This window comes from Perissodus microlepis, chromosome 17 (genome assembly GCF_051167445.1).
Source record: "Perissodus microlepis isolate ML-2025 ecotype Zambia chromosome 17, ASM5116744v1, whole genome shotgun sequence".
Lineage (NCBI taxonomy): Eukaryota > Metazoa > Chordata > Actinopteri > Cichliformes > Cichlidae > Perissodus > Perissodus microlepis.
Genome location: NC_140477.1, coordinates 13,219,511 through 13,246,903, shown reverse-complemented (window position 1 = coordinate 13,246,903; position 27,393 = coordinate 13,219,511). Strand labels below are relative to the sequence as shown.

The 27,393-nt window shown below is 39.7% G+C and overlaps 3 protein-coding genes across 4 annotated transcripts; 1 reads left to right on the top strand and 2 right to left on the bottom strand.

Annotated features, from left to right (window-relative positions):
* Positions 1 to 309: 309 nt before the first annotated feature.
* On the top strand, positions 310 to 15,647 carry scyl2 (SCY1 like pseudokinase 2). 2 transcript variants are annotated; one of them, XM_084910269.1, is made up of 19 exons: positions 310 to 471; positions 3,085 to 3,281; positions 3,456 to 3,613; positions 3,889 to 4,033; positions 6,986 to 7,135; positions 7,230 to 7,451; positions 8,153 to 8,269; positions 8,361 to 8,486; positions 8,683 to 8,859; positions 9,172 to 9,183; positions 9,381 to 9,503; positions 10,852 to 10,965; positions 11,176 to 11,308; positions 11,424 to 11,542; positions 11,667 to 11,767; positions 11,978 to 12,047; positions 12,137 to 12,214; positions 12,319 to 12,444; positions 12,522 to 15,647. In XM_084910269.1, exons 2-19 carry the CDS (start codon positions 3,105 to 3,107, stop codon positions 13,143 to 13,145), a joined length of 2,772 nt encoding a protein of 923 aa, XP_084766395.1. In that variant the 5' UTR covers positions 310 to 471; positions 3,085 to 3,104; the 3' UTR covers positions 13,146 to 15,647. The 2 variants fall into 2 exon arrangements, with proteins under 2 accessions (XP_084766395.1, XP_084766396.1); XM_084910270.1 differs by lacking the exon at positions 9,172 to 9,183.
* Positions 15,648 to 16,568: 921 nt separating this feature from the next.
* On the bottom strand, positions 16,569 to 18,934 carry LOC146369297 (protein mono-ADP-ribosyltransferase PARP12-like). The gene is made up of 7 exons (XM_084910652.1): positions 18,783 to 18,934; positions 18,209 to 18,353; positions 18,013 to 18,121; positions 17,851 to 17,929; positions 17,608 to 17,707; positions 16,733 to 16,847; positions 16,569 to 16,651 (listed from the first exon to the last, which is right to left on the bottom strand). The coding sequence occupies exons 1-7, from the start codon at positions 18,932 to 18,934 to the stop codon at positions 16,569 to 16,571; spliced, it is 783 nt and encodes a 260-aa protein (XP_084766778.1).
* A 786-nt stretch (positions 18,935 to 19,720) lies between these two features.
* On the bottom strand, positions 19,721 to 26,816 carry LOC146369296 (uncharacterized). The gene is made up of 12 exons (XM_084910999.1): positions 26,225 to 26,816; positions 26,090 to 26,129; positions 25,155 to 25,284; positions 24,427 to 24,571; positions 24,226 to 24,346; positions 24,064 to 24,142; positions 23,765 to 23,876; positions 23,155 to 23,260; positions 22,964 to 23,045; positions 22,674 to 22,737; positions 21,712 to 21,820; positions 19,721 to 21,602 (listed from the first exon to the last, which is right to left on the bottom strand). The coding sequence occupies exons 1-12, from the start codon at positions 26,228 to 26,230 to the stop codon at positions 21,541 to 21,543; spliced, it is 1,056 nt and encodes a 351-aa protein (XP_084767125.1). The 5' UTR covers positions 26,231 to 26,816; the 3' UTR covers positions 19,721 to 21,540.
* Between the last annotated feature and the right edge of the window lie 577 nt (positions 26,817 to 27,393).

The following is a 27,393-nucleotide window of genomic DNA, read 5'->3' as shown; positions in this document are numbered from 1 at the left end:
TATTTATTATTCTCAAATACATAATACAAATTGGTTCCTGTCGTTTTAAACCACGTTTGAAGCCTAAATTATCCTCTAACTACATAATAATCCTTAAAATGCATATTCGTATTCATAGGTTTATATTTTTCTAATAATTTATTATAAACATATTGTTTGAATAAATTGACAAAGTGTGAAATAATGACCGTGTATAAAAGTTACGTTTTAACTTAGTTAAAATAAAACCGACCTCGAAGTGGTTATTTAAAAAAAACATAAAAGAAAAAGAGTACCTGATGACGTTGACGCACCTGACTCCGTTAACAAACCCGGAAGTAGAGCTGTTCGTTCACTAGCGTACCAAGCTAACTCATTTCGTATGCTACTGGAAGACATGGGGGCTGTGTTTCACAGCCATTACTGACAGCGGTACGGCTGAGAGCCCACTTACAATAGGAAGTAAAGCGGAGACCCTTTTTTAATATTAAGGTAAGTAGCTGGAGGTATTCGGAGTGAAAGTTTTATATAGAAATAGTCGCTGTTTGACTGGAACGTCAGTCTACTTGCGCATTGTTGGCTAGTTAGCTTGGGCAGGTGACTGCCGTGTTCATGTGGGGAAAAAGGCAACATATTGCAACGATGATGTCTGCGACATAGGTAGGCAAAGGGTTAATAGAAGAATTGGAAAGATATCTGTTGACTGCCAGCCGTGCTTTCAGTACTCGTTTGCATTGGCTGTGTGCTAAACAAGATGGTTAACTTGGCTAACATCAAGGTATTTCACAATCAGATCTGACAGACACGCCGAGTGACCCATAACACTTTGAAACCCATGCTAACATGTGGCTTGATCGTGTCGAATATGAAGAACTTATTTATTCCGGCCGACGTTACTTACTTGTTATTAGATACGTCCAGTTTTCATAAACAATTCCACCATGATACTAACAGGCTCTCTGGGGACCAGCTGCTAAGGTGCTAACGACTTTATTAGGTTAGCAACTGGTATTAATATAGATTACAGTCAAGTAAATCACGCGTTTCAATTTAGTTACTCGTCAGCAGACAGTCAGGACGCTTGTTGCAAAGAAAAACAGGGTCATGGGTTTCTATTCATGCGTACTGATATTTTTGCCATTGTTTTTCGGCCTTTCCACTCTTTCCAGACAGAAGCAGTGGCGTGGTAAAATAGGCTATGATGCTGTCTGTTCTATGAAATCTTCAAATCTGATTGCCTTTAGTGCTTTAGATGTTTTGCAGCATTTTTCAGAGCACTGCCACATCTTCAAATGAAGCATCAGGGTTTTAGGTTTCGATTCTTAAACTGAGGGACAAATTCTAGAACGCTAACAGCTTCAAAAGTAGGTGATGCTATGTGATGCTGCATATAATGAGATGAGAAATACTTTATTCATCCCTTAATAGGAAAATTCTGCTGTTACAGTAGTTGAAATGATGAGGAAATTATAATATTGTCTGGCAGCTGCCTGTCCAGGAAGTGAACAGGCTGGTCTGGATTATCCGTGGATGGCCATCTCTCCACCACAGCTTCAAAAACATCCAGTTTGCAGTCAGTCACAGACCCTGGTTTTCCTAATTGTTTTATTCAGTCTGTTGGTGTCAGCAGCTCCGATGCTGCTCCTCCAGCAAACCACAGCAAAGTCAAAATTGAATTTAAGTTTGAAAGCATTTATTAAAAGTTTTATTAAGAATCACTGTATTTTGAACATTTCAAACCCATCCATAACACTTTAAATGTAGGGTTCTGTAAAGAATTAATTATTAAAACTGCAGCTTACGTGGCAATGTATGGATTTGCTGGGAGCTTATTCGGTTCAAACATCAAAGGTCTAGAAGTCTCCTCAAGAAAGATTAAGAACACTGAAGGAAGTGTTTGCATTTTAAAAAAACAAACATAACAAACAAAAAAAAACTTGCTTCACAATCATCGGTCATGCTCTTTTGTCTTGGTTTCTGTTGCCTAACTTGCTCTTACTCTAGACTATTTTGAAAGAGAGCATTAATGTGGTGTGGCTCAGTTTGCTCTGAGTCATTTTATATTTCTGGGGACAGCGTGGATTGTTACTATGCTTATTCTCCTCAGCCAGCACAGGGAGGATGCTGGTGGGGACTTTGATGTGCAAATTTTCAAGCAGGTGCATTAGTGCATGTCTAATGGATTGTTGAAGGCTTTTGCTTTGCCAGAAGCACACAGATGTCTCTTTCACCAACTGCCTACACAGAATATTTGTGTTTCAAGTCCCATGAAGCTGACAAAATGAGCAAATAACCTTTTTGTGAAGCCTTCCACCAGTTTCAGCTTAATATAGTAGAAGTTTTTGCTAAACAGGAGAATGGGGTGAAAGCCAGGGAACGGGTTTGGGAATGCACACTCGCGTTTTTAGAGGCTTCTTAGTAGGGTCACCATAAAGGCCTATTCTGAAACAGGAAAAGGAAACACATTTGAAACAGCTTGATATTTTAATTAAATTATTGATATGTGGCTGCAGTTTACTGATGATCTTTTGCAAAAGGAACTGATTTAATGAATCTCATTATTGGGTTTTTTGTGTAAACACAGCCTTCCTATTTAATATATTTAAACACTGTCTTTTTTTTTTTTTTTTTTTAAAGTTGTTTCTTCAGTATCTGCAGAAATCCAAAGACCTGTTGATATACAAGGCTTTTATATCATTGAAAAAAAGTTGTTGTTGTTTTTTTCTCCTACTGACCAGAGTTGTGGGCTTTTTTTGAGCATGCATCTGTACTATAGCCTGCCAAACTATTGCTGGTTTGTGTACAGCACAGACAGTACATGCTGAATGTACTGAATCTAATATTACCACTATATTCCACATCTTTATTGAAAAATTCTATCATCAGAATAAGGTCTGATGCGTAATATACAAACTGAATTTACAGTTTGCATGGCCAACTTGCAATTTGGGAAATTGCCATATTAAGAATAACAGTGGAGTATACTGTAAATGTGCATGTAACATAGTGCCTGGTTGCAAAAAAATTTCCACATCTGACTGACTGTAGCTTATGTCTTTAACCTCTGATCATTCCTTAATGATCATCATCAATGTTTTATCTCAGCTGCCAGGTCGAGCCTGAACATGGAGTCCATGCTGAACAAATTGAAAAGCACTGTCACTAAGGTGACAGCCGATGTCACTAGTGCTGTTATGGGTAACCCTGTGACACGGGAGTTTGAGGTGGGGCGACACATTGCAAGTGGAGGTCCCGGCTTGAGCTGGAGGATCTATAATGGCACCAAGAAGTCCACCAAACAGGTGTGTGTGTGTGTCAGTGTCTCTCTCTCTGACCAGACCACCTCTTGACACAAGTTTAGATTTGATCCAAGTTCATAAATGATTTACTCGACTTTTGCTGAAAGGGGAAAAGGAATTAATTTGAGACTGAAAACTGCACTGTCACCATGTCGTTGTATGCCTTTTACCCTCCAGGAAGTAGCAGTTTTTGTTTTTGACAAGAAAATGATTGACAAGTATCAGAAATTTGAGAAGGACCAAATCATCGATTCACTGAAAAGAGGAGTGCAACAGCTAACCAGACTGCGTCACCCTCGTCTCCTGACTGTTCAGCATCCCTTGGAAGAATCACGGTGATTAACACACACACACACAAACACAAATTCACACATGTATGTATGTCATGGATGAAACTGAATGAGTCACTGCTCAGAGGATATCTTGACATTTGAGATGAAAATGGATCATGGCAAGTAAAGGTTAAGGCCTTGTGCTTTCTTTCTTTTCATCCATGACAGCTCTAAATTCATAATTCTCTTCCGTCTGTTTTTACTCTTTCTGTTTTGTTTATTTTCTGTCTGTTATTGCTTTGAATTGAACTGATGACATTTATTTATTTGGCCCTCAGAGACTGCTTGGCATTCTGTACAGAGCCGGTGTTTGCCAGCCTGTCCAACGTGCTTGGCCAATGGGACAACCTGCCCAGCCCTGTGCCCAGCGACATCAAGGAGTACAAGCTCTATGATGTGGAGACCAAGTATGGCTTGCTACAGGTGAGCATGTAGGCAGAATAGATTTCTTTTTGTATGGCTGCGTGTTTCTTGATGAATAATTTAAAAAAAAAAAAAAAAAAAAGGTCAATCAGAGCTGCTTTTACATTTATTTTCAGTTCACTCCAGTAGGAGAAAGTGGAGGACAAAATAAGTAGCATTCCTAACAAAAAAATATGTACAGTAGATTGTCAGTATGTGAAAGCTATACCCTTAAGAAATAAGAAAAAAAAAATAAACCGAAAGACCTGACACAGGACCTGAGAGACTCATGTGTCCCTTCACTTGATCCATCTGCTGTTCACTGAAGCCTCATCAGAAATGGTGTCAGTGGAAGTGAAGCGCGCGATCTGATATCGTCGTGTTGGTGTTGTTCCCAGATCATCATACTAAATGTTGTTCCAGGATCAACATTGCAAGTGACCAATCAGAATGTTGTGACGTCATACTTTTGCGACTTCGGGAAAAACCGCCATAAAACCAAAAACTGTACTTAAGCTGCGAGAAACCGCCTCTGTCCGCCGATCAACGGACCCTGACCCTAACCCTAACCGTAACCCTTTAATAAACGGTAAGCAGAATTGATATAGTCCTTGCAACATTGGAATTTCATGAATGCACAAATGGCTTGGCGCACAAAAGAATAACGTCACAACAATGTGATTGGTCACTTGCAATGTTGATCCTGGAACAACATTTTCATGATGATCTGGGAACAACACTAACACGACGATATCAGATCATCCAAGTGAAGCTGTCAAGAAATCATTCTTAAGGAAGAAAAACGGAGAAAAGGCTGAAGAATGCCAAATTACACAACTGAAAATTGTTAGCAACTGGTCTGGTGAAGTGTAGATTTCAAACTTTAAATGTTTGTAAGCCATTGTTAACATGTATGGAGGAGGTCAGGAGAGAGGTATAATAATGAGTGTTTACAGATGTATGTAAAACACGGTAGAGGCTCTGTCATGGTTTTGGGCTGCATTTCAGGTGGTGGTGTTGGGGATCTTGTCAGAACTGATGGAATTATAAACCCAGAACATTACCATCAGATTTTTATCCACCAGGTAACACCTTCTGGAAAGCATTTGGTTGGCAATGACTTGGAAAAAAAAAAAAAGCATACCTGGATAGAAAAAACCCACAATAAACACTATCAGTCATAGATTAGCTTCTCCAGAGGCTAGACCTAAACTTTATTGAAGCAGTGGGAGGTCATCTTAACAGAGTACAGAACAATAAATCAGAACAATAGATCAATAAATGTCTACATCTGCTTCCCATTTTCCCATTAAAATATAAAGAAATGAAGGGCAGCTTACGACTTTTGAACAGTAAAGGGATCAATTTACTGTCACTATTAGGGATGGGTATTGTTTAGGTTTCATCCGATACCGGTGCCAAACTTTTGAAATGGTGGTGGTGCTTAAACAGTGCTCGAACCGCTGCTTAAAGAATGGAGAACACAAACTTTGTCCAAAAACCTCTCATGTTTAGCTGTTTTTTTTTTTGTTTTTTTTTTTGTTTTTTTTTTTTTGTAAAAAGATAACAATGTTAGCCTTTTCTGCAGCTATAGGGCATATATGGTATCACTTTTGGCTGGAAGCAGTGCTTAAAAAATAGAAAAAACGCAAACTTTGTCCAAAAACCTCTCATGTTTAGCTGTTTTCCAGTTTTTCTTTGGTTCTTTGAACAGCTGCTGCCATCATCATCCGTCATCATTTCTGCTACACTGGCAGGGCTAGGGGCCAGGACTCTCCTCTTCCAGTTCTTGGGGGATGTTGCTAACTCCAGGTCCGATAACAGGCACCACACCCGCAGTAGATGTGCTCGGTGTGAGGTCTTGCAGCAAGCTATCAAATACGGTTATTTCTTGGCTTTTAAAAAACGCTATGCGTTGCCAGGTGTTTCATCAGATTCGAGGAGTTACCTCCTTTGCACAGTATCAGCAGCACTTGTTGCAGGCTGCTGAGTTTGCATCTTTTGCTGTGCAGTACAGCCAGACTTTTGACCGCTTCGCCTTGGGCATTTTTAATCTGTAGCTCTGCTCTAAAAGAACGTACGTACCTGGGCCTGCCTACTGTCCTTGTAAAGGTAAAATGATTGGCTAGAATCCAAAGTGTATGACATCTCAGGGAAAAAAAGCACCGAAATGTGTGCTGCTTTTCAGTCTGGTTACTACCGTTTGTGTCAGATATCCAGATATCTGACATAATGGCACCGGTATCCGGTGCCATACCCATCCCTAGTCACTATATTAATTTGAGACTGAGCAAAGCACATGGCAAACTAGACTCTTAAAGCTTTTAATTAAGCATTTATTTACACAACAGTACTGGTTATTATTGTAGTTGCAATAATCAGCTTCTCAGTCTTTCTTTACAGGTTACAGAGCAAGAAATACTGTTTATTTAGTGCACACTTCCTCTTCTCTTTTTTCTTCTCTTTTTTTCTTGGTACTATGCTTGGAGATCCAAAACATTTTCTATGCTCTTTCTTCTCAAAGCCAGTTGAACCTGCTTGATGCCAAGCCTTGCCTGTCGCCTTTTAGAATTATGATGTTTTATGACAGGTTGTAATACCAGGGAACATTTTACATTCACCTCCACCTCCGTTATTGTCTCTGTCACCCACATTGGTCCTAATTCTTCTATTTTTTTTCCTCAGAGCATCTCTCATCTGTTATATAAAGCAGGGGATTGAAGCTGAAAGACCTTAAAAGAAATGCCTGCAGTGTTTAGCATCAGTTGGTAGTTACACAACTTTTACTGCAGCAGTGCAGAATTGTGTTTAAACTTTATGACCCGGAACTCATTTACAGTGTGTGTTAAAATGTATGTTGACCCAGTTAAACTGATAATACTGGTGTATCTTGGTTGTTTGAGGCAAACCATGATTAATAATTAATTTATCTTGTTCAGAGTTCCCAATAACTTCAGTTTTCTCTCTCTTCAGATCTCGGAGGGTTTGTCCTTTCTCCACAGCGGGGTGAAAATGGTCCATGGCAATCTGTGTCCAGAGAACATTATCCTCAACAAGAGTGGTGCGTGGAAGATCATGGGTTTTGACTTCAGCATCTCCTCTAACAACCCGTCAGATGCTGAGGTATGTTTTCAGCCTGCTTGGCTTATTGCCGTGACGAAGCTCTACCAGAATAACATCTTGCAACTTTTTGACGTCTTACTTTAATTTCCTGTAGCCCAAGTACACATGTAAAGAGTGGCAGCCCAACCTTCCTCCACTCTGCCTACCCAACCCAGAGTACCTGGCTCCTGAGTACATACTGTCAGTTAGCTGTGACGCTGCCTCTGACATGTATTCTCTGGGCGTGGTCATGCATGCTGTCTTCAATGAGGGGAAGCCTGTTTTCCAAGTCAACAAGCATGACATTTTTAAGAGTTTCAGCAGACAGCTGGACCAGGTAAGTGAAGCTGTACTGTAGACATGTTGTTTTTTTTTTGTTTTTTTTTTAATGACAGCTGCTCAAAAAAACCCAAACCTTTGCACAGACTATTAGTCTTTGGCTTTGATTTTCAAAAATGCTTGTTGTAGGCATTGTTTTCTTTTTTTTTTTTTTTTTTTTTTTGTGGCATGTGCATCCGTCTTTCTCCATCCTCCTATTATTTTTGCCTTTGTTCCTTGATGCCCTCCACTTGAGCTGATTTCCCTGTGGAACGGGATTTGATTGTCACCAGTCATTAGAGAGCAGATGTTTGAAGTAAACAAAAAATGATGTGCAGCTGTGCCAAGATAACAATGTTGCCTTGAGAATAAAAGTGGACCATAATAAAGGGAACAAATACACTTATTTGGTTTCCAGCTATTCCTTCAAAGTCTTCATCACAAATATTAGTATGGGCAGTATAGATGTAAACTCCAGCTTGCCTGGTTTGTTTAGTTTTTATGCTTAGCTACTGTCATCTGTTGAGATCTGAGTCATTTACCAACTCATAGTTCAGGCACAAGAGAACCATGACAGTAATGACTAAACTCCAAGAAAAGCTCCTCTAAACTAATGTGGACTTAATGTATTGATAAATTATGGAATACATTACAGCTATAATACAAATAACTTGGGTATATGTTACTGTTATGGGGTTTATTCTTGTATTTCAATTGTAGTTGAGCAGCATGAGTCCAGCGGTGCTGAGCAAGATCCCAGAGGAGGTGCGGGAGCATGTCAAAATGCTGCTCAGTGTCACACCTAATGTCCGGCCTGATGCCGACCAGATGACTAAGGTCTGCATATTCATTGCTTGCATAAGAATATCATTCCATCGTCCATAGGCCTCCCTTTGAGGAAAAATATTTTTTTGTGTGTGTTTTTCAGATCCCATTTTTTGATGATGTTGGTGCAGTCACTCTGCAGTACTTTGATTCCCTCTTCCAGAGGGACAACCTACAGAAGTCCCAGTTCTACAAAGGACTCCCCAAAGTCCTACCCAAGCTACCAAAGGTAAATGCTGCAAACAAGCTCCCCCAAGACTTGTTTACAGTGTGAATACTGGAGATTTCACCTTCATTTTCAGGATTTGTATAAACACGTTGGTTTACTCCTGAGTTAGCAGTATTACTGTGTTACACTCGATCCTATGACTCATATTAGTCATGTCATTTCATCTTTGACCTATTCTGTTGTGTCTTCTCTTTAGAGAGTGGTTGTGTATCGCATCTTGCCAGCTTTGACCTCTGAGTTCGTCAATCCGGACATGGTTCCCTTTGTGCTTCCCAACGTGCTGCTGATTGCTGAAGAGTGCACCAAGGACGAATATGTTCGCCTCATCCTGCCTGACCTCACGCCTGTTTTCAAGCAGCAAGAGCCTATTCAGGTATACAGAAATGTAACCTGACACATGCACTAATTTAAACTTGTGCACATTTGCAACAGCTGGTGCTTTAAGAAACGTCACTTTTGTAATATACACATCGTCTTAGGATGGATCCTCAGGTATGGAGGTATATCTGTTTTAAAAACTCTGTTTGCATGATATTTTTTTTCCCATTTTGAGACACGTGTGTAATTAATATTTGATACGTGATTGAACAGTTGTATTTAGCCTGCCTAAAACGCATGGTGCTTTATGTCTTGTTCTGTCGCATTATCAAGACTTCTCTGTATTTTTCTTCCCATGCCTCTTCAGGCTAGCAATATGGTGAGTGGTTTTTCTGCTGTGAATATTCTCTCGTCACATCGGCTTAGTGTATGTGTTAGGTTGTTAGTGATACTAAAAGCTGTACTAAAACCACTGGAATGAGTCTCTTACTTCCATCTTCCACTGTACTCACCTGTTGAACATAGGCTAGTATTTCCTCACTCTTGTTTTCTTAACTGAGTCTCTGTGTTGTGCAGATTCTGCTGATATTCCTGCAAAAGATGGACCTACTGCTGACTAAAACGCCACCAGATGATATAAAGAATAGTGTGCTGCCCATGGTCTACAGAGCTCTGGAAGCCCCTTCAGTACAGATCCAGGTACAGAGGGGAAACGGGAATGGTGAAATAGATTATGATTCAAGGAGCTACTGTGCACATAATTTGTGAAAAAACATAGATGCAGTTTTATAAACATTCTAAGATATTCTTGGTATGTCTGGTTCTTTTTTTTGCTTTAGATACCCTTTGTCTAAATTAGAAACACTATAGCTGTGTCCTTATTCCTAGACCGCATCCTTCGGAGGCCGCATTTGAAGGCTGATTACGTCACAGCCTGGTGACAATGGCTGTCCCAATTCGAAAGCTGCTCCTAATGCGGCCAACAAATGCGTCTTTCATTTCACCGGATTTGAAGGATGGGTTGGTGTATCCTTCGTGGCCCAACCTATTTCCAACAATGGTGGCAGCTACTTTGCTTTAATTTTACTCTTTCTGGGTCACAAAATAAACTTTCAACATATTTTCAGGGGTGAATGTAGGTGTTAGATAATTTAAAAATGTTATTGTTTGGGGCGACCGTGGCGCTGGGGGTTGGGAAGCGCATCTGTAACCGGAAGGTCGCCAGTTCGATCCCCGGGCTCTCTGTCCTGGTCGTTGTGTCCTTGGGCAAGAAACTTTACCCTACCGCCTACTGGTGTTGGCCAGAGGGGCCGATGGCGCAATATGGCAGCCTCGCTTCTGTCAGTCTGCCCCAGGGCTGCTGTGGCTACAACTGTAGCTGCCTCCACCAGTGTGTGAATGTGAGAGTGAATGAATAATGGAATTGTAAAGCGCTTTGGGTGCCTTGAAAAGCGCTATATAAATCCAATCCATTATTTATTTATTTATTTATTTATTTATTTATTTATTTATCCGTGTTTTATTTGTTCCTGAGTAAATCGGTTTGGCTGAGATTAAAGTTATAGTTTTCACACAGCCTAATAAATGTCAAACAGAAAACTGATGAACCTCCTAAGACCTCACAGAAGTGTGAGATGGTAGAGAATTTACTCCAGTGGCCTGTTATATTTTAGGAAGCAGGGAGTTGACAGCTGAGTTTATTAAACTCTACCGAGACAGCTGGTGACGCAAATCTGAAGGCTAGACCGTCCCATTTCACAGCCTCGCACTTCCTCGCGTTCTCGGTCTTCGAAGGACTCGGCCCACGTAGATCGCATAGGCTGGGTCCTTCGAAGGATGCGGCCTAGGAATTGGGACACAGCTTATAAGAGTATTTGCTAATTTTTACTTCATTGGTGTTTATTTTTAGAATTGTGCTTTGTCAGTTTGAGACATTCATTTTTGCCTGTACTCTTAGTTCTCCTTTTAGTGTTGCAAGCAGAGTAAGAATGAATTTCAACTCATTATCAAAATGTCACATTTAATAACATTATCTCTCGCTGAGCAGGAGCTGTGCCTCAACATCATCCCAACCTTTGCGAACCTGATTGATTACCCATCTATGAAGAACTCTCTCATCCCTCGGATCAAATCAGCCTGCCTACAGACATCCTCACTTGCTGTGAGTCTACATCGGTCATTCTGCTCTCGAGCTGTTTGCCTTAATAAAATGATATTTTTTTAAAAAGTCTTTACTTTGCCTTTTCTTTTCTAAAAATGCCACATTCTTGTTTTGAGTGTTGTTAGCTACTGACTGAAATGCATAAATGTGTTTCCTGTTTAATTCTGGAATTTGCTGTGTCACCGTGTGTCTTCTTGTCTCGATGTGTAGGTGCGAGTGAACTCTCTTGTGTGCCTGGGGAAGATTTTAGAATATCTAGACAAGTGGTTTGTCATTGATGAGATCCTGCCCTTCCTGCAACAGATCCCCTCTAGAGAACCAGCAGTACTCATGGGCATCTTAGGTAAACAAACCGTAGCGTCTCCCCTCCTCAGAGGAAGTTACACATATTACCATATCATTTCACATTTTGTTTTTCTTAAGAATTCTTTATCTGACTTGCTTCCTCTTTACTTTAGGGATCTATAAGTGTACATTCAACCACAAGAAGCTGGGCATCCCCAAAGAGCATCTTGCTACCAAGAGTTTGCCCCACCTCGTCTCCCTCAGTATAGACAACAACCTCAATCTCAATCAAGTACTGCACAGTCAAACTGATATAATATTTATGTTATTTAACTGTAACTTTCTAAAAACAACAGAAAACTTTATATAAATATTAATATAACACATTATATGGTAATTGATATGCTTTCTTCCAGTTTAACTCTTTCATGATGGTTATCCGTGACATGCTGAGCCGCATGGAGACAGAGCACAAGACCAAGCTGGAGCAGCTACACATCATGCAGGAGCAGCAGAGGTGTCTTTCTTAATTTAGTTCACCACGTACAGTAAAACTCCTAATTATCTTTGATTAAATGACTATGAATATTAATTGTTTTTGTTTTTTTTAAACTACAAATGTCCTAGAATGTTTAAAGTACTTCTAATCTTTAATAGAGAGCAATTAACAGACAGTACTGTTGGTAATGTTATGACTAAATAAGCACTTACAAATGTCATTTAACAGGAGCATGAACATATCAAATCCACTCAACCAAGCAGAGGAGAGCAAGAGCCCACCTAATTCTGGCAACCAGGTGATTGCTTGATTTCATGACAGTCATTGGCTCTGACAACGTGACTGTAAATGTTAGCCTCTCTTAAAATCTCTTCTTTTTGCTTTCAGATTGATGACATCTTTGGTGGCACAGGGGTTAATGGGAAGGAAAATGGATCTGCAGCACCAGTCTCACAGCCTAGCAGAGTATGCAGTTAATTTTTCTGATTAATTTCCACCCGCTTTCTTCTTTGTTCATTTAGCATGCAGCCTGGTTTGCTTATTTCCTTTCTTCCTTTGCACACCCCTAGGTGTCTCTCACGCTAGAAGAGAAGCAGCGATTGGCTAAAGAGCAGGAACAGGCAGCCAAACTTAGGAACCAGCAGCCGTTAGCGCCACAGACGATCAAAGCAGCCACCGCTGGCTCCAACTCACAGGTAAATCCTGACAATATCTGCGTACACAAACACACACTCGTGCTCAAACACTAATCATACTACTTGTTATGTTACAGACTAAGGATCTGACCAGCAGCCTTCTCAGCAACATGACATCTCTGTCCATGGCAAACACAGCACGACCAGCCCCAGTGCAAGGATCCACCATGTCTGCATTCCCCTCCTCCGGTCCAGTGGTCGGCTCCATGGGAACCTCGGTCTCAAATGGTTTTAACCCAGCTATGGGCTTCCAGACAGGAGGCATGGGGATGGGCATGCGACCCGCAGGTCCCAGCCTCTACGGTGGAATGGCCACCACCACCAGCACCCCAAACTTTGGATCCCTCACACAGAATCAAGGAACAACTGGACAAACAAATAAACCTCCTGACATGTCAGCGTTGGACAATCTTTTTACATCCAACAAGCCCAAAGTCACTCTTAACCAGATCGGTCCCAAAGCTCCACCTGGAACCAGCAGCCCTTGGCTCGGTCAGTTTAATTCACCCCAGAACCCTCAGACTCAGATGCAGGGTGTGTCAGTTGGTATGGGAGGGGTGCCTGGTGGGTTTGGGATGCAAGCAAACCCTTTTTTCAGCCCTCAGAACTTTGCTCAACCTGCTGCTGCCCCTAGCATGAACCCAAGTGGGATAAAACATAGTGCATCTGTCAACAATGATCTGAAAGACTTATTTGGCTAAACAAGAATTAAAGAGAGACTCCAGGTTAAGTATATTCTTTTAATGACTGTGGACAGAAGAGCCTTGAATTCTCACAGAACAGGCCGACTGAATGTGAAGATTGAAAGTCCTTTCAAGGGTCTTACTGTTGGCATTTTTAATCTGACCTGGCTTAAGTTCTGACTCTCTCTGTTGGCAAACTAACCTGAATTCCATTTTTACTTGACTAGAAGGACAGACTATCGAGGTGAAGTTTCTTCTTCTATGCTGGGGGTTTCCTACTGTTTTTGTACTTAACATTCTTGATGGGTTGACTTGAATTCCAACTCAGATTATTCAGGAAGGGTTTGTGTTTATAACATGAATGATCGAGTGGATGGACTGCAATTCACTTCTTGAACATATGACGTCTGAGTCAACACAATTGGCGGAAAAAGATTTTTAAAAAGTGGTTACTGTGTCTCTCATCTGGTCATTTTCAGGCTTCTGTACCTTTAATCCTGTTTGGATTGTAATCACCCCGTTAATTTGCCGTTATCGGTTGTTATTATTCCTATGACTGTTAATAGTAGGTAGTCACCTCAATGCTAGTGGGCTCAGTAGAGCAGGGCTGCTCAAAAGGAAAAATAGTGCATAAAGAGGCAGGCAGGAAAGTGGGGGTATAATCTTCTTCTTCTCATTTCTTCTAGGCTTGATTTTTACTTTCACTTACTTTTTACTTGAATTTGCTGCTTCTTGGCGTCCTTGTGCTGATTATGTTAAGTTAAAAAAACTACTTGGGTAGGAAAAGAAGGAATGCACTTCTTTACACAGTCACTAGAGAGCTCCTGCATAATTGAGGCCTTTTCTGCTTATTGCCAATTATGATGGTAGTAGGTGGAGATGGGTGCATGCTGACTATATTTATGGGACTGATTACAACACATAATGGCTAGTCAGTGGGCTGATTACATCCATACGAACTATACTGCTTTTCCAGACTGTTTTTTAGAATTGCTGCAAGTCTAAAATGATCAGAGAGCTGGCTCGGAAACAGATGCCACAAACAACAAAATGTAATCTAAATGTAGACTGGCGGTAGCTTGAATTTTGGCTCTGAGAAGCATGCAGTCTCTGATCTGCATCCAAGAGGCTCCTCTGTGGAGGAAGTCTGAGAGAGGGTGTCGAATTGACAGCCCCACCGTTGCAGTTCAGGCTAAGAAAACCAAGTAGCTCCTCTGTAGTCTGTTTCTCTGCTGCTACATTAAAGTAAACAGTTGTGACCGCCCAGCCACCTTCTTTTGTAACAAGACCAGTTTCTGTAACTGCAGTATGGATGACTAACCTGTGTCGGATGTGTGGAGTAACCATTGAAGCAGTGTCCTTTTTAAAAAGGCACTACATAAAGGAGCATAAGCACTACTTTAGCTATTGTGCCTTACGTGGGTACATATTTAAATCTAGACAGCACTCATCTGTTACTCAAGTATTAATGTTTTCGATCTTTATCAGCTGTCTGGCACTTGCTTCTCTAACCACTTGCTTTGTTGCATGTTACTCTCCTTGACCACAAAAGATCTGAAGTTTAATTAACATCTTTTCTTATGATTCCTCATGATTCTAGTGACCAATGAAAAAATATATTAACACGTTTTTACTGATGAGATCTTTAAGGGACTTCTGCGCTACCATTTATGTTGATCAGTTTATGAAATAAAGATTATCACAATATATTTTGATTGTAGCACTTTTCAGCTATCAGCAGACCTGTACTGGTGGCATATTATGAAGTGTAGATAAATAGTTTATTTAAAAGTGGATTGCTCTGAGAGGGCCTTGCCATTTTTTATTTTTTTTTTTAAATTTATTTTTTGTTGTGGTAATGTTTAAGAGGCCTTAGCTGAGTTGTGTGCAATAATCACTGTCGGTTGTTAAGGGTGCATATCGATTGGCTCGAACATCTCTCTCTCCTTAACTAAAACTTTGTTTTGACCTCTTATAACATAGGTCTGTGAAATTTTCTAAAGAATTAGATATTAATGTGTGCTCATTCTAAAGCTTACATTTTTCAAGAATCACACAATTTTAGGGTTTTTAGGTGTACATTGGTCATACAGGTTGTTTTTTTTTCCATAATAATGATGATGATTGTTTAAAATGTCTTATCTTTTATCACAAAACCCTTTTGGTTTTGTATAAAAATGCCACAAATGGCAGTGTTACTCATTTAACTGAATCCCTGGGTTCTGTTAATTCCTCTGCTTTTCACATACCAGACTAAAAATGTGTCTGCAAATGGATGTTTTTCAACCTTGAGTCGACATGTGGCACATATGATTTCATTGCTAAATGGATGTAGTTTTTGGAGTGTGTTTCACATATCCTAGCAGAACCCCAAAGGAACAACTGAAAGCTTATTCTTCTACAAGATCATTTATATATGACTGTTGTCCTATATGTGTAGTGTGGGCTTTGTTTCATGTGTCAAGGTGCTGGTCTCTGAGGGTGAAAATCTGTACATATAAAGGAAAGTGCACAATCTAATCTTGTCAAAGGGTGGTGCTTATTTCTTTGACTGGATTTTTGAGTCTAAATGTAAGAAATGAAGGAGAAGCACAATCCAAAGGAAGTTTTAATAAATTCTTAAAAAGATTTACATGGCACGGCTTGTAGACAATCAGGATGACACGAAATAAGCAAATTAACTAGGGTTAAAAAAGTGAAAACATCAAAAAAATCCAATAATTACACAAATCTGTGAATATTTGAAGATTTACTAAAGCACAGAATTTACTTGTATTTTATGGTAAACTGGTAAAAATAACTGATTTTAAGTTAAAAGATTTGTAAGTAGTTTTTCTCTAAAGATTTATCTGTAAAGGATTCCACTTATTTAATATGGAATAGGCTACATTAGCCACTATCACAAGTGCTCAACCCGGCCATGTAGAAAACTCGTACATGGCTTAATTTACTGCATCTCTGCATGTTAGTGTAGCTTGATAAAAATTCAAACTTGCAATGAAAACAAAATGACTTCAGCGGAGGAATAAATAAATGTCGATCAGCCTGTTGAGGTGAAGAGGGCAGGAAGGGAGGAGGCAGCTTGTGATGTGAGAGTCAACCTGAGGTGGGCAGTGACACAACTGGTAGGATCAACATTAAGTTGACCCCTGACCTACAAATCCCCTCAGTCACTGATTAAGTCTCACCGCTCTGGTTGTGCCCGTGCTCAGGTTTATCTGAGTTACTGTTATAAAATACAAAAGGTGTATTAGCCAGGACTGTAGATTTAAACTATAAACATTCAAAGCATATACACCTTCACAGAAATTCAGCTTTTACGCAGGTGTCTTATCAAGAAAGAATAACTAGTCAAATCAGTAATCAGTGTGTAAGGGGGCAGCATTCACCTCCCAATGTAACATTTACAACTCAAGAAATAAGAGATATGTGGTGACTAAGTTAAATATCTCTCCTTTCCTGGTGTTCTGCTGAATATAAAGGAGACCTAACTGACCTTCTTGTCCCAGTATTGTTATCGACTTAGACATACCCGTGATATACTAGTGGTCATATAATTTGCTTCAACAAAAGCCTTATTGTTTGGTTTAACAGTTCTGAAGTGTGTGTATTACCTGAGAAGCCCAGCGTGTATGAGGATCTGTTCATCTTGAAGTGTAGTGTGCCCCGTTGGTTCAACCGGTACTGTCTCTCAATACCACTGCTGTCAAATAAACATATCTGCACACACCACATATAGAAAGAAACACAAATAAAGAAATGCACTTTGTACATTTAGTGCAAATTCAGTGGGGCAAGGATTAAAAGTTAAAAATTTTAAGACAAACGAAGATAAATCTGTTCTTCTCTAAACAGGACCATAATTTATGAGAAATAAGTAGGACTTGAACCTACTGAGACCATAAATGCATCAGGAAAGTGTTTACTGATTTCATCTATTAGCCTGTTGAACAATAGTGTAATTATAGAAATCTTTACAGTCACAATAACTGAAGGAGTTACACACTGTTAGAAAGAATGGTGTCCAAACCTTTTCCCCCAAGAGTTCCATATTTATTAATGGAAAATCACCCAGGGGCCAACAATCCTTCTCACCTTTCTACTTTTCTCTCACATGTGGAGGGTGAAATAAAAAATAAGATCAAGCTGTTTGGAACACCTGAAACTTCAGTGAAGCTGCTGAAGATCGTCATCTCAGGTTAATTTTAAATCGGACTAATTTTTGTGTGTATTGCGTGAGTGTATAAAACACTCACGCCCATAAGATGCAAAGAGGAATTACACTTTATTCATTCTGTTTGCAGTGGAGGGCTATAAATACATATAAAATCTGACCTAGGGCCATGATTGGCCCCCGGACAGGGTGGACGCGCCAGGTCTGTGGGAACCCAAGCAATTACAGCTAATTATCTTTCAAGTCCACTCTAAGTGCATCACATTTCTGCTAAAACAACATGAAATGTTTGGACGACATACTCACACGTGCTTGGTGTTCTGTCCAATTTGGGCAATCTCCTGTTAATTCCCACCTGTAGGTCTGGGAGGCGGCGGCTGCGAGCAGGGCTGAAGTGGAGCCAAGTCTGCAGTGAGAAGAAATGAATATCATACACAATCATACAGAGGTTTTGCTTTCCTTACTGACATCTCGGTGGATTAAAGTCTTTATTTTTACTCAGCTAGCTGCAGACTTTGCAGTCTGACTGCAGGAAAAAAAAAGTCTTACACTCCAGTGTTGGATGCAAATTTTGGACGCCTGCGCACCCTCTTATAAGAGCCTGTAAAGGTGTGGAACTCGATCATGTCTACAAAATGAACCAAATAAATAAATAAAAATATCACTGTATAAAAGTACAAGCAAGAACATATCACTGTAAATAGCACATACTTGAGAAATCGATCACGTAGCCTGAAAATGCAAAGGTTCCCTGAGGGTTCAGGGTGAACTGTCGTTCAACTTCTCTGCTGCTGACTGATGGCGACAACATGCTTAAACCCTGAGGAGGAGGATGACATGGAACACTCAAGGGATCAACCCTTCATGTAAAACTCAATGTGAGTTTATTTATAATTTTTTTTCTCACCTGGGATCCATATTCACGCCACACTTGACCATCTCTGAAGTACCAGCCTATGTCCTCCATCTGTCCCTGACGAAAGAAGTTTAGTCTCCGCACCTTCATTCCTGGGTCATTCGTCTGTAACCTATCAAAATCAATGAACACCTTCCTGTTGAAAGACAACACAAAATCCAGTCATCTGTGTGAAGCTTGTTAATGTTCTAAACAACATGGGTGGGAGTAGTTTATATTTGACATGATGTTCTGTGACCTCCCCACCTTCACATTTCCTTACATCATATAACAAAGGGGAAACCCTAAAACGGAGGAGCTAAGGTAGGCGGGTCCAATGCAGCTTGCATACTAGATGCATGGACGAGGAAGTGGTATGTTCCAGTAATGTGGGCTGGCACTGAGATCAGCTGATCTGTTGATTTTATGGCTTTACTGAGCTCTATAACACTGTTCTGAAGGTTGTTTCACCCCCCAGTAAAAAGCTCCATATAAATACTTAAAGGTCCTTTTCTGACCAATGACATGCTCACTTTCAGTTTTGTAAAGCTGCTGATACTATCACATATGATCACAGCACACTGACCCTTGGCGTGTATTGATACTGATTCCCTTGGCTTCTGGGTGGGAGTAGTGTGCCTCTATCACATGGTCGTTTTCAATTTTCAGCCACTGATGGCCAACTGACAGCTGCCACTCATAATTCTTCCTGTTGACTGTGAAACAAGCAAAGATCATGTTATCGTACACACTCCACTCCACTTATTAATATATGTTTTTGAGCAAATCTGCACAAAGGCTATGGCTTCTTGTGTAGTGTATTTATTTTTAATGGTTAGTTGTTATTTTAGGCCATATTGTTCTTTTTAAGTAGCTGCTAATAAACTTCTTGTCACAGTCAGATGAGATAGAAAATCTAAAAAAAAAAAGGTCCTTTAGTCAAAGGACTAAAAGGCAATCCTATGTAAATGAATGTATGCATGTAAATGTGTCATACAGACCTACAGTTTCCTGCCAACAGACCTTTGCTCCTTCATTAATCTAAAATAACAATAAATAAACATATTGTGGTCAAAACCTTTTTATCCCCTTTTTTCCACTGCTTAGACTTATACAGCACTCTTACCGTCAACTCAGAAAAACCACCTGTGAAAACAAAAAAAGAAAATCACCTCTCTCTGCATTGTTGATTAAAATGTAATTAGATAACTTTGTTAAACACCGGTTTACTTACTTATGATCGAAGACAGACCTAAACGTGCCATTCCACACAAACAACTGCTTTCACTTTCTGCTTCTGGGCTAAAGTTCATCCAATGTGTGGACTAGGGTTTGGTTGGTCCATATGATTCAGATTGAGATGATAAAATTTCCCTAAATTGCCTATGAGGAAGACATACTAATGCTCTGTTATCGCTGTCTTAGTTACCTGCAATTACCCTTTAGAGAGCCTTGTATGTGCCAGTCTAGAATTGAGAGGGCAAGACTCTGTATGGGTACTCGTGAATAAAACAAAAACACACAAAAACAGTAATTTTTAGGGCATTTCTTTATTAAAGTGCAGAATTGAGTATCCCTGTAATAGAAATAGAACGAAACAAAAACTAAAATGAAAAACCAAAAACTCCCACAGTACAATAAAATAAGGCAATGGTAAGGTTCATCACATTGTAGATGTATTCTTTTTCTCAACATAAGTTTATAGATGAACAGAAATAATTTTTATTTCATTTATACAGCAACAGCCTTCTGCAGATGCTTTATATTCTAACATTGCAACACACTACAACAGGGGTCTCAAACTTAAGCTGTGGGCCACTGTTGCCACTGTCATCTCATTGGAGGGCCACTTTAAAAGAAACAAACAAGAAAACACCCACAAATATTTCCAAAAGAGAATTTTTTTTAAATTTCAAGTATTGTATAAGAAGACAAAACTGCAAACGTGAATGCAGGTTTTCCCCGCAAATCCTCTCTAACAAAAAAAAGTAACTTTAAGGGCCAAATTGCGTTATATTTCTTTAGATCTATATACGGGCTGTAAGTAGGGGTGGCCGCAAGTTTCACACCCCTGGACTACAACATTTACATAATCTATATTAGGATATATTATTACTACGCTAATGCACAAAGGCTGTATTGTGTGTTGGTTTTCTGGTCTTTCCTGCTTCCTTAAATTGATATGTTCCTGCAAATATGTAAACAGCTAATGAGCCATCCCTATAAACACCAAAAACAAATATGGAATATAAAATATTTGAGGAAAAAGTTATTACAGAATGCTATGTGACATAAGCATTTTTGTAATGACCTTTGTCGCACTGATTCCTCAGATGATGATTGTTGCTAACAGTTTGAAATGTGTTATCTTTTATTACATTACCTTTTTTTTGTATAAAATGCTACTAATGGGAGTCTTAATTGTTCAACTGAATCTTTGTGTTCTGTTAATTTCCCCGTTTTTCCCCATGCAAGATTAAAAATGTCTTCAAGTAGACGTTTGTTATACTTAGATCAACATGTGGATGCATCCTAGCAGAAGCTCAAAGGAGAAACTGAAAGCTTATTCTTCCACAAGATTATTTGTATACAGCTGCTGTCCTGCATGTGTAATACAGGCTTTGTTTTGTGTGTCACAGTGCTGGTCTCTTAGGTTGAAGATTTGTACATATATACATCTGTACACCATATATGGTGGTTATTTCTTTGATGACTTTAAAACACGAATTTAGATTTTGAAATGTAAATGTAAGGAACCTCAATTAAGGAAAGTAAACACAAGCAAAGTGCACTGATTAAAAGGCACTTTTAATAAATTCTTAAAAACATGCATGCTAAGGACAAAGGATAAAAAGGGGAAACTTTTAAAAATTCCAGTCATTACAAGAACTTGTGAATATTTGAAGATTTACTAAAGCATGTTGCATTTTATGAAACCATAGTTAAGTTAACAAAAGGCTTAAAGTTAACTGAAGTTTTTTTTTCCTCCCACTGATTTATTTGTAAACGATTCCACTTATTTAAATGTGGAATAAGCTGCTAAAACCAGCCCTAAACCCAGAAATGTAGAAAACTGATACAGGAAATACATTTTACTGCTTAACACTAGATGTAGTGTCATCTTAAATGTGGAAAAATAAAATTGATAACACTTGCATTAAAAACAACATGTCTTCAGAGGGGACAAAGTAAATGTCTATCAGTTGTAAGATAAGTTAAGTTAAGGGCAGGAGGAAGGCAGGAGGCAGCTTCTGACAGGAGAGCCAACCTGAGGTGGGCAGTGACACAACTGGTAGGATCATCATTAAGTTGACCCCCGACCTACAAATCTGTTGTCCGCTCAGTCACTGATTAAGTCTTCTCACCGTTCTGGTTGTGCCCGTGCTCAGGTTTCTCTGAGTCATGGCTAAAAAAGACAAAAGGTGCATTTATTCACAACTTCATATATTGAATTATACAAATCTTTGAATATGGCTTTTAACTTTAAAAAGTTTCTGATTATGTTTGCTGCTCACCTGAGAAGCTTAACTCATAGCTAAAGTTCCTGGTGGAAAATGTCATAGTTCCTGATGGGTTTAGTTTGTACTGGAACTCAATCTCCTGACTGGATGTGCTGCATATTCCCTGAATAACACAGAGCAACAACACATCAGAGAAAACACAATCAGGCAATGTTGTTAAATTCTGGTTAGGTCACCCCAATACTTTGCTCGCTATGGGGACCAGGATGGGAACTCACTATGGTTCATGCCACTGGGGCTCTGCTCACTGAGGCACATGAAGCTTCTAAGGGACGAGGCCCCAGGTTTCTCAAAAAGCTCGGGATGTTATGGAGCTCTCTTGGTTGACACACTTCCCAATTCCTTACTGGCAGACTGGAGTGGTAGTTTCCCTCTACCCGAAAAAGACACCAAGGAATTTTAAGGTATGTGGGAATTTGCCCAGCAACTCTAGATGTGTTTTGTGGAAAAAGGGCATTTTTGACAGTGCTTTAGGAGTATAGAGTATTGTGGTACAACCACAATGAGAGCTTGGTTCATATTGCCCGCACTAACACAATCTCATTCCCAGAGGAAGCTTGACCGTGCCAGGGCTGTCCTTAGTCATTGATTCTGTTTTTCATGAACAGAATTTCTGGGCACAGCCAGTAGGTTCAGTGGTCACAGGTTCTTATCTCTTTATTTATTTGCAGATGACATGGTTTCATTGGGTTGATAAAACCATGACTTCCAGCTCATACCGAGATGGTTTGTAGCAGAGTGTGAAGTAGCTGGAATGATAATTAGCATCTCCAACTTCAAGGCCATGAATTTCAGGCAGAGGAGGAGGCGATGAGTGGTAGGTCTGAGCATCTCTGCCCCCATGACCCAGACCTGGCAGAAGATGGATGGACGGCTGGACGGAATGCACTAAATGTACTATATAGGATTTTCTAGAGCACCGTCTACACATGAATAAAAAGAAAGTTGTGGCTTACTTTGGAATAATCTTTCCATGATCCATCCATATCTAGGAACTGCCATTGTGCCTGAGGGCCTGAACTAAAAAAAAAAAACAAACAAAAGATTTGAAATTCATTCATTCACAGCATATAAATCTTTATGTGCATATCTGGTGTGTTTGAGGCAAAACAATCTTAACATTAGTCAATCTTTTAGTGTTAACATCAGTAAATGTCCTCAAAATATAATATTTAACCCAATTCATGTTATTAATTAGCACAAAATAAGAGATGTGGTCACTGTGTGGCCGAATGTTTCTCCTTACCTGATGTTCTGCTGAACACCATATACAGGAGTCCTTCTAACTGATCTTCTTGTCCCTAAATTGTTATTGACTTGGTACATACCTATGATAAATTAATGAAGATAATGTCTCAGTGGCCATATAATTTGCTTTAAAAAAAAGCATGAATTGTTTGGCTTAACAGAAGAGCAGTTCTGAAGTGTGTACAATACCTGAAAAGTCCAGTGTGTATGAATATCTGTTAATCTTGAAGTTCAGTGTGCCCTGTTTGTTCAGCTGGTACTGTCTCTCAATAGCAGCGCTGTCAAATGAACATATCTGCACACAGCACATATAGAAAGCAGTTATTGGTGCTAAAATTGGTTCTACAAGCTACTGGGGTGTACTTAGTTTTTCAAGAGGACTCTATAGAGTCCTGTGGAAACTTTTCCTTTCCTTTAATGAGAGGTCAGATGTGACATGATACTTGAAATCTTACAGCCCTTTCTATATGTTGACAGTACACTTGTAAGAATCATAGGTTCAGAGTTACAAGGCTTTCTGTCAATTTTCGACCAATAAATCATTAATCTGACCTTGAAGAGCTCTTTCGATGTAATCCCAATTTTTATGGATTGTTAACATGACCCCACTCTACACTCCTACAAAGTTTTATCAGAATTCATTAAAACTTTTCAAGCTGTTTACAGACATCCGTACACGTGCCACGCAAGCATAACCTCCTTTGCCGAAGTAAGGACAGTTACATATCTTTGATGCTACTATGCAGCTTAGTGCAAGTCTTTAAAATTTTTCCATGCAGTTTTTGGATGACCTACTTACATGTGCTTGGTATTCTGTCCATTGCTCTCCGACTCCCATGAATTCCCACCTGTAGCCCACAGAACCGGTCTGCGAGGAGGAAGCTGCAGGCAAGGCTGAGGTCAAGCCAACTCTGCAGAGACAAGAAATGATTATCATTCATGTTCTTTTCCCGTGACATCTGTTAGCCTTCTTCAGAGAAACTTTTTATTTATTCTCTGGGGATTTTTGATACTTTTCTTACTGACATCTCTGTAGACTAAGCTTGCTCAGTGTACAAAGACTGTCTAAACTACAGGAATAAAAGAAAAAAGTCTTACGCTCCAGTGTTGGAGGATAATTTTGGACGCCTGCGCAGCTTCCTTTGTAAGCCTGTGATGAGGTTTCTCTGCGTCATGGCTACAAAGTGAAATGAAAACACATTTACATAGCTGTATAAAAGAGCAAGCTTGCAATAACATATCACTATAAACACCACATACTGGAGAAATCGATCAAGTAGGGTGTATGGCCCACTGTAAATCTGAAGGTTCCCTGAGGGTTCGTGGTGAACTGCTGTTCAACATGTCTACTGCTGACTGATGATGACATGGTGTTGGAACCCTGAAGAGGAGGATGACAAGGAATACTCAAAGAAAACCTTCAAGTGAATTTAAGGAGTTAATTCCTGCAATTTTCCTCACCTGTGTTCCATATTCACACCACAGCTGGTCATCTCTGAAGTACCAGCCTATGTCTTCCACCTGCCCCCGAGGAAGGAAGCTTAGTCTCTGCACCTTTATACCTGGATTATTAGCCTGTAACGTATCAAAATCTATGAACACCACCCTGTGGAAACATAAAAGATTAAAATGAAAAGTGTACTTCTCTGAATGTGCTCCTTTTAAAAAAAGATTATTGATGCAATAATTTATTTTCCATTGTCCTGACACAAAATCTGTGTATCTGTATCAACACTTATTGTTGATAAAATAATATTTTTTTCTATAGACAGGACCTCTGTGGTCAAACGTTTATATTTAACATAATGGCCTTGCATGGTGTAAACATGGCGTGAGGAGGGGTTCAAAAGTGGCTTGCGTATGTGCAGGCTAAAGCAACTTTAGGATGCATAGAAGAACTGATGTCTTCCAGTGATGTTGGTTGATGTTGTGTTTGCTGTCACTGACATCAGCTGATCCATTTCATTTTATGGCTCAACTTGACTGAACCCTTTTTTTGTAGGCGTACAGGATTTACAGGACTGTTCCACCCTACAGTAAAAAGTTAATTTATAATAGCTCAAAAACTGAGTTTCCGTTTACCTTTGTAAAATTTCAAATGGCATCTGACACATTTCCATTTCCATTCCCTGACCAACTCACTTCATTAAAGTTGCTGATACTATCAGATATAATCACAACATACTGACCCATGGCTTGTATTGATACTGATTCCCTTGGCTCCTGGTTGGCAGTAGTGGGTCTCAATCACATGGTCATTTTCAATTTTCAGCCACTGATGGCCAACTGACAGCTGCCACTCATAATACTTCCCATTGACTGTTGAAATAAAGATATGTTAGACAGAATGCAGCGATCTCATAAACCAATATCTTACTCACAATACATCAAGTGTTTAAAAAGAGAATATGTACTGTTTTAAGAGCAATATTAGCGTATTTTGAATTTGAAGACACCAACACATCTCAAACATTTCAAATGAGGGCAACAAAAGGAAAATGAAGTAGTACTAAAAAGAAAAAACTGCTGGAGGAACATTTTGCAATTAATTAGTTGAAATGGCAACATGTCAGTAACATGACTCTAGAGAAATCTCTGTATGCAAGTCTGAAATCAGTGTGGGATGCCTACGAGCCATCCTCAGACAGCACTGCATTAAAACAGGCTGTTACTGAAGGCGCTGAGTGGGCTCAGAAACACTTTCAGAGATCACCGCACCATTCATACATGCAGGTTAAAACTCTATCATGCAAAGAAGCTGCATGTGACCATGATTCTTAGGCTGAGGCAAAGTGGGGAACTGTTCTGTGATCAAACTAGTCAAAATCTAAAATATGTTCTAGAAAACATCAGCCTAAAGAACAAATGGACGATCTGGGTTGTTATCAGCACTCAGCTCATTGTTTACAGACTGTTGTTAAAGGAAGAGGAGATGCCACAGAGCGGGGAGCATGGCCTTATCCCAACTTTTGAGATGTGTTAGTGCCATTAAATTCAAAACTAGACATTTTTTGTTCTTAAAATGCTACATGTTCTCATTTACTGTGTCTTCTGTGTTCTAAACTATAGCCTTATAGTGATAGAGGCAGTATAGCAGGAAGTTAAACTGTCACGTCAAACAGACCTGGGGTGTTCTGGGGATACTGCTCCTCCTCATTATTGTCCTGGAAGCAATTAATAGAAATGATGCCATGAACACAAGCTCGCCTGTTTTTTCCAGACCCTGTCAAACCCCTCCACATAGCACACACACACTTACCGTCATCTCATAATAAAAATCCACTGTGACAGAATGAACGCAGAAAAACACAATCAGTCAGTCTTAAAAAGCCACTTCCTGATTAAAACTTAAATAAATAGTTTCGTTAAATCGCTGTATTTACTTGCGATCGAGGACCGAAGCCGGCGGATAGTTTCACTGAAACGGATGGCTTACACTTTCGTTTCTGGGTTTCAGCTAATGCAATTTAGCGCGTACATAGGTAATGCTAGGTGGAGCTAAAGTACCGATAATGACGCTTCCTGTCTCTGGAGAGTGTACACCACAGCTGAGTCCAGTAGTTTGGTTTCTTTTCACAGCGACAAAAATTAAAGCACAGTGAAGCCATCAGATGACTGTAGAGTTGCTCTTTCATGGTATTAAAGGAACAGTTCACCGCAAAATTACCCTTTTGTACTTCCCTGTGGCCTACAATGTTATGAGGAAGAGTAGACAACGCTGATATTTGGTGTGAACAAAACTACCTGCAACTTAATGTGGCAAAGTTTAAGGAACAGGAACTTTAAAATATTCATATTGCTTTACAAAGTTAAGACATGAGAAAGTTACATGTTACCAAACAGGCTCTGCACTGGTTGTTGAAGAAATTCAGAAGGACTGAGTTCTTTGACTCTTTCATATTGTGATGCTGTTTAATTAACATGACTGTTATGAAACAGCGCCTCTCCATCCAGTTGCTATTTACCTTGCTAATCAATTAACTGTGCATGAGCCTTCGTTGTTTCCCTTCCTTACTCTGTCAGCCCACTGCTGCCCATCTCTTCTCTCACTAACACCTACCTGTAAACAACACCCCACCCTCTGAGTTTTGCCCCCTCCCCTATTTTGTCAATGGCTTAGAGTTGTCTTACCTTCACAGACAAAATCTGTAAGTGTTTGCCTGCTGCTCGCTTTGCCTGAATATATCCCAGTGTCCTAGCATTTGTTTTACGTCAAGCTGGGAAAACCTGATAGGGGAGTGTTGACTCGAGTACAGAGAGTCTGATGGGTGTAGCTACATTCACCGTACATGTTAAATGCCAAAAATTCAGCAGCAATCTACACTTGGAGGTTTTTTTTTTTTTATACTAACACATTTTACTATAATACTAACATATTTTCGTAAACGTTTTCGTTCATGCCTGAAAACATAATTCACTGGCCTGATA

What these genes read in the sequence shown, in the direction of transcription:
- LOC146369297 (XM_084910652.1), bottom strand. Translation starts at nt 18,934, where the DNA reads ATGATCTTTGCTTGTTTCACAGTCAACAGGAAGAATTATGAGTGGCAG. An exon ending in CTACGTGATCGATTTCTCAA is followed by an intron (nt 17,930 to 18,012) that starts GTATGTGCTATT and finishes TTCATTTTGTAG; the next exon opens with ACATGATCGAGTTCCACACC. An exon ending in GGGCTTCTCAGGTAATACAC is followed by an intron (nt 16,652 to 16,732) that starts ACACTTCAGAAC and finishes ACGGGTATGTCT; the next exon opens with AAGTCGATAACAATACTGGG.
- LOC146369296 (XM_084910999.1), bottom strand. An exon ending in ATACACACTGGACTTTTCAG is followed by an intron (nt 23,046 to 23,154) that starts GTATTGTACACA and finishes AATTTATCATAG; the next exon opens with GTATGTACCAAGTCAATAAC. An exon ending in CTATGAGTTAAGCTTCTCAG is followed by an intron (nt 21,603 to 21,711) that starts GTGAGCAGCAAA and finishes TGTCTTTTTTAG; the next exon opens with CCATGACTCAGAGAAACCTG.
- scyl2 (XM_084910269.1), top strand. Translation starts at nt 3,105, where the DNA reads ATGGAGTCCATGCTGAACAAATTGAAAAGCACTGTCACTAAGGTGACA. An exon ending in ACAACCTCAATCTCAATCAA is followed by an intron (nt 11,543 to 11,666) that starts GTACTGCACAGT and finishes GCTTTCTTCCAG; the next exon opens with TTTAACTCTTTCATGATGGT. An exon ending in CAGTCTCACAGCCTAGCAGA is followed by an intron (nt 12,215 to 12,318) that starts GTATGCAGTTAA and finishes GCACACCCCTAG; the next exon opens with GTGTCTCTCACGCTAGAAGA.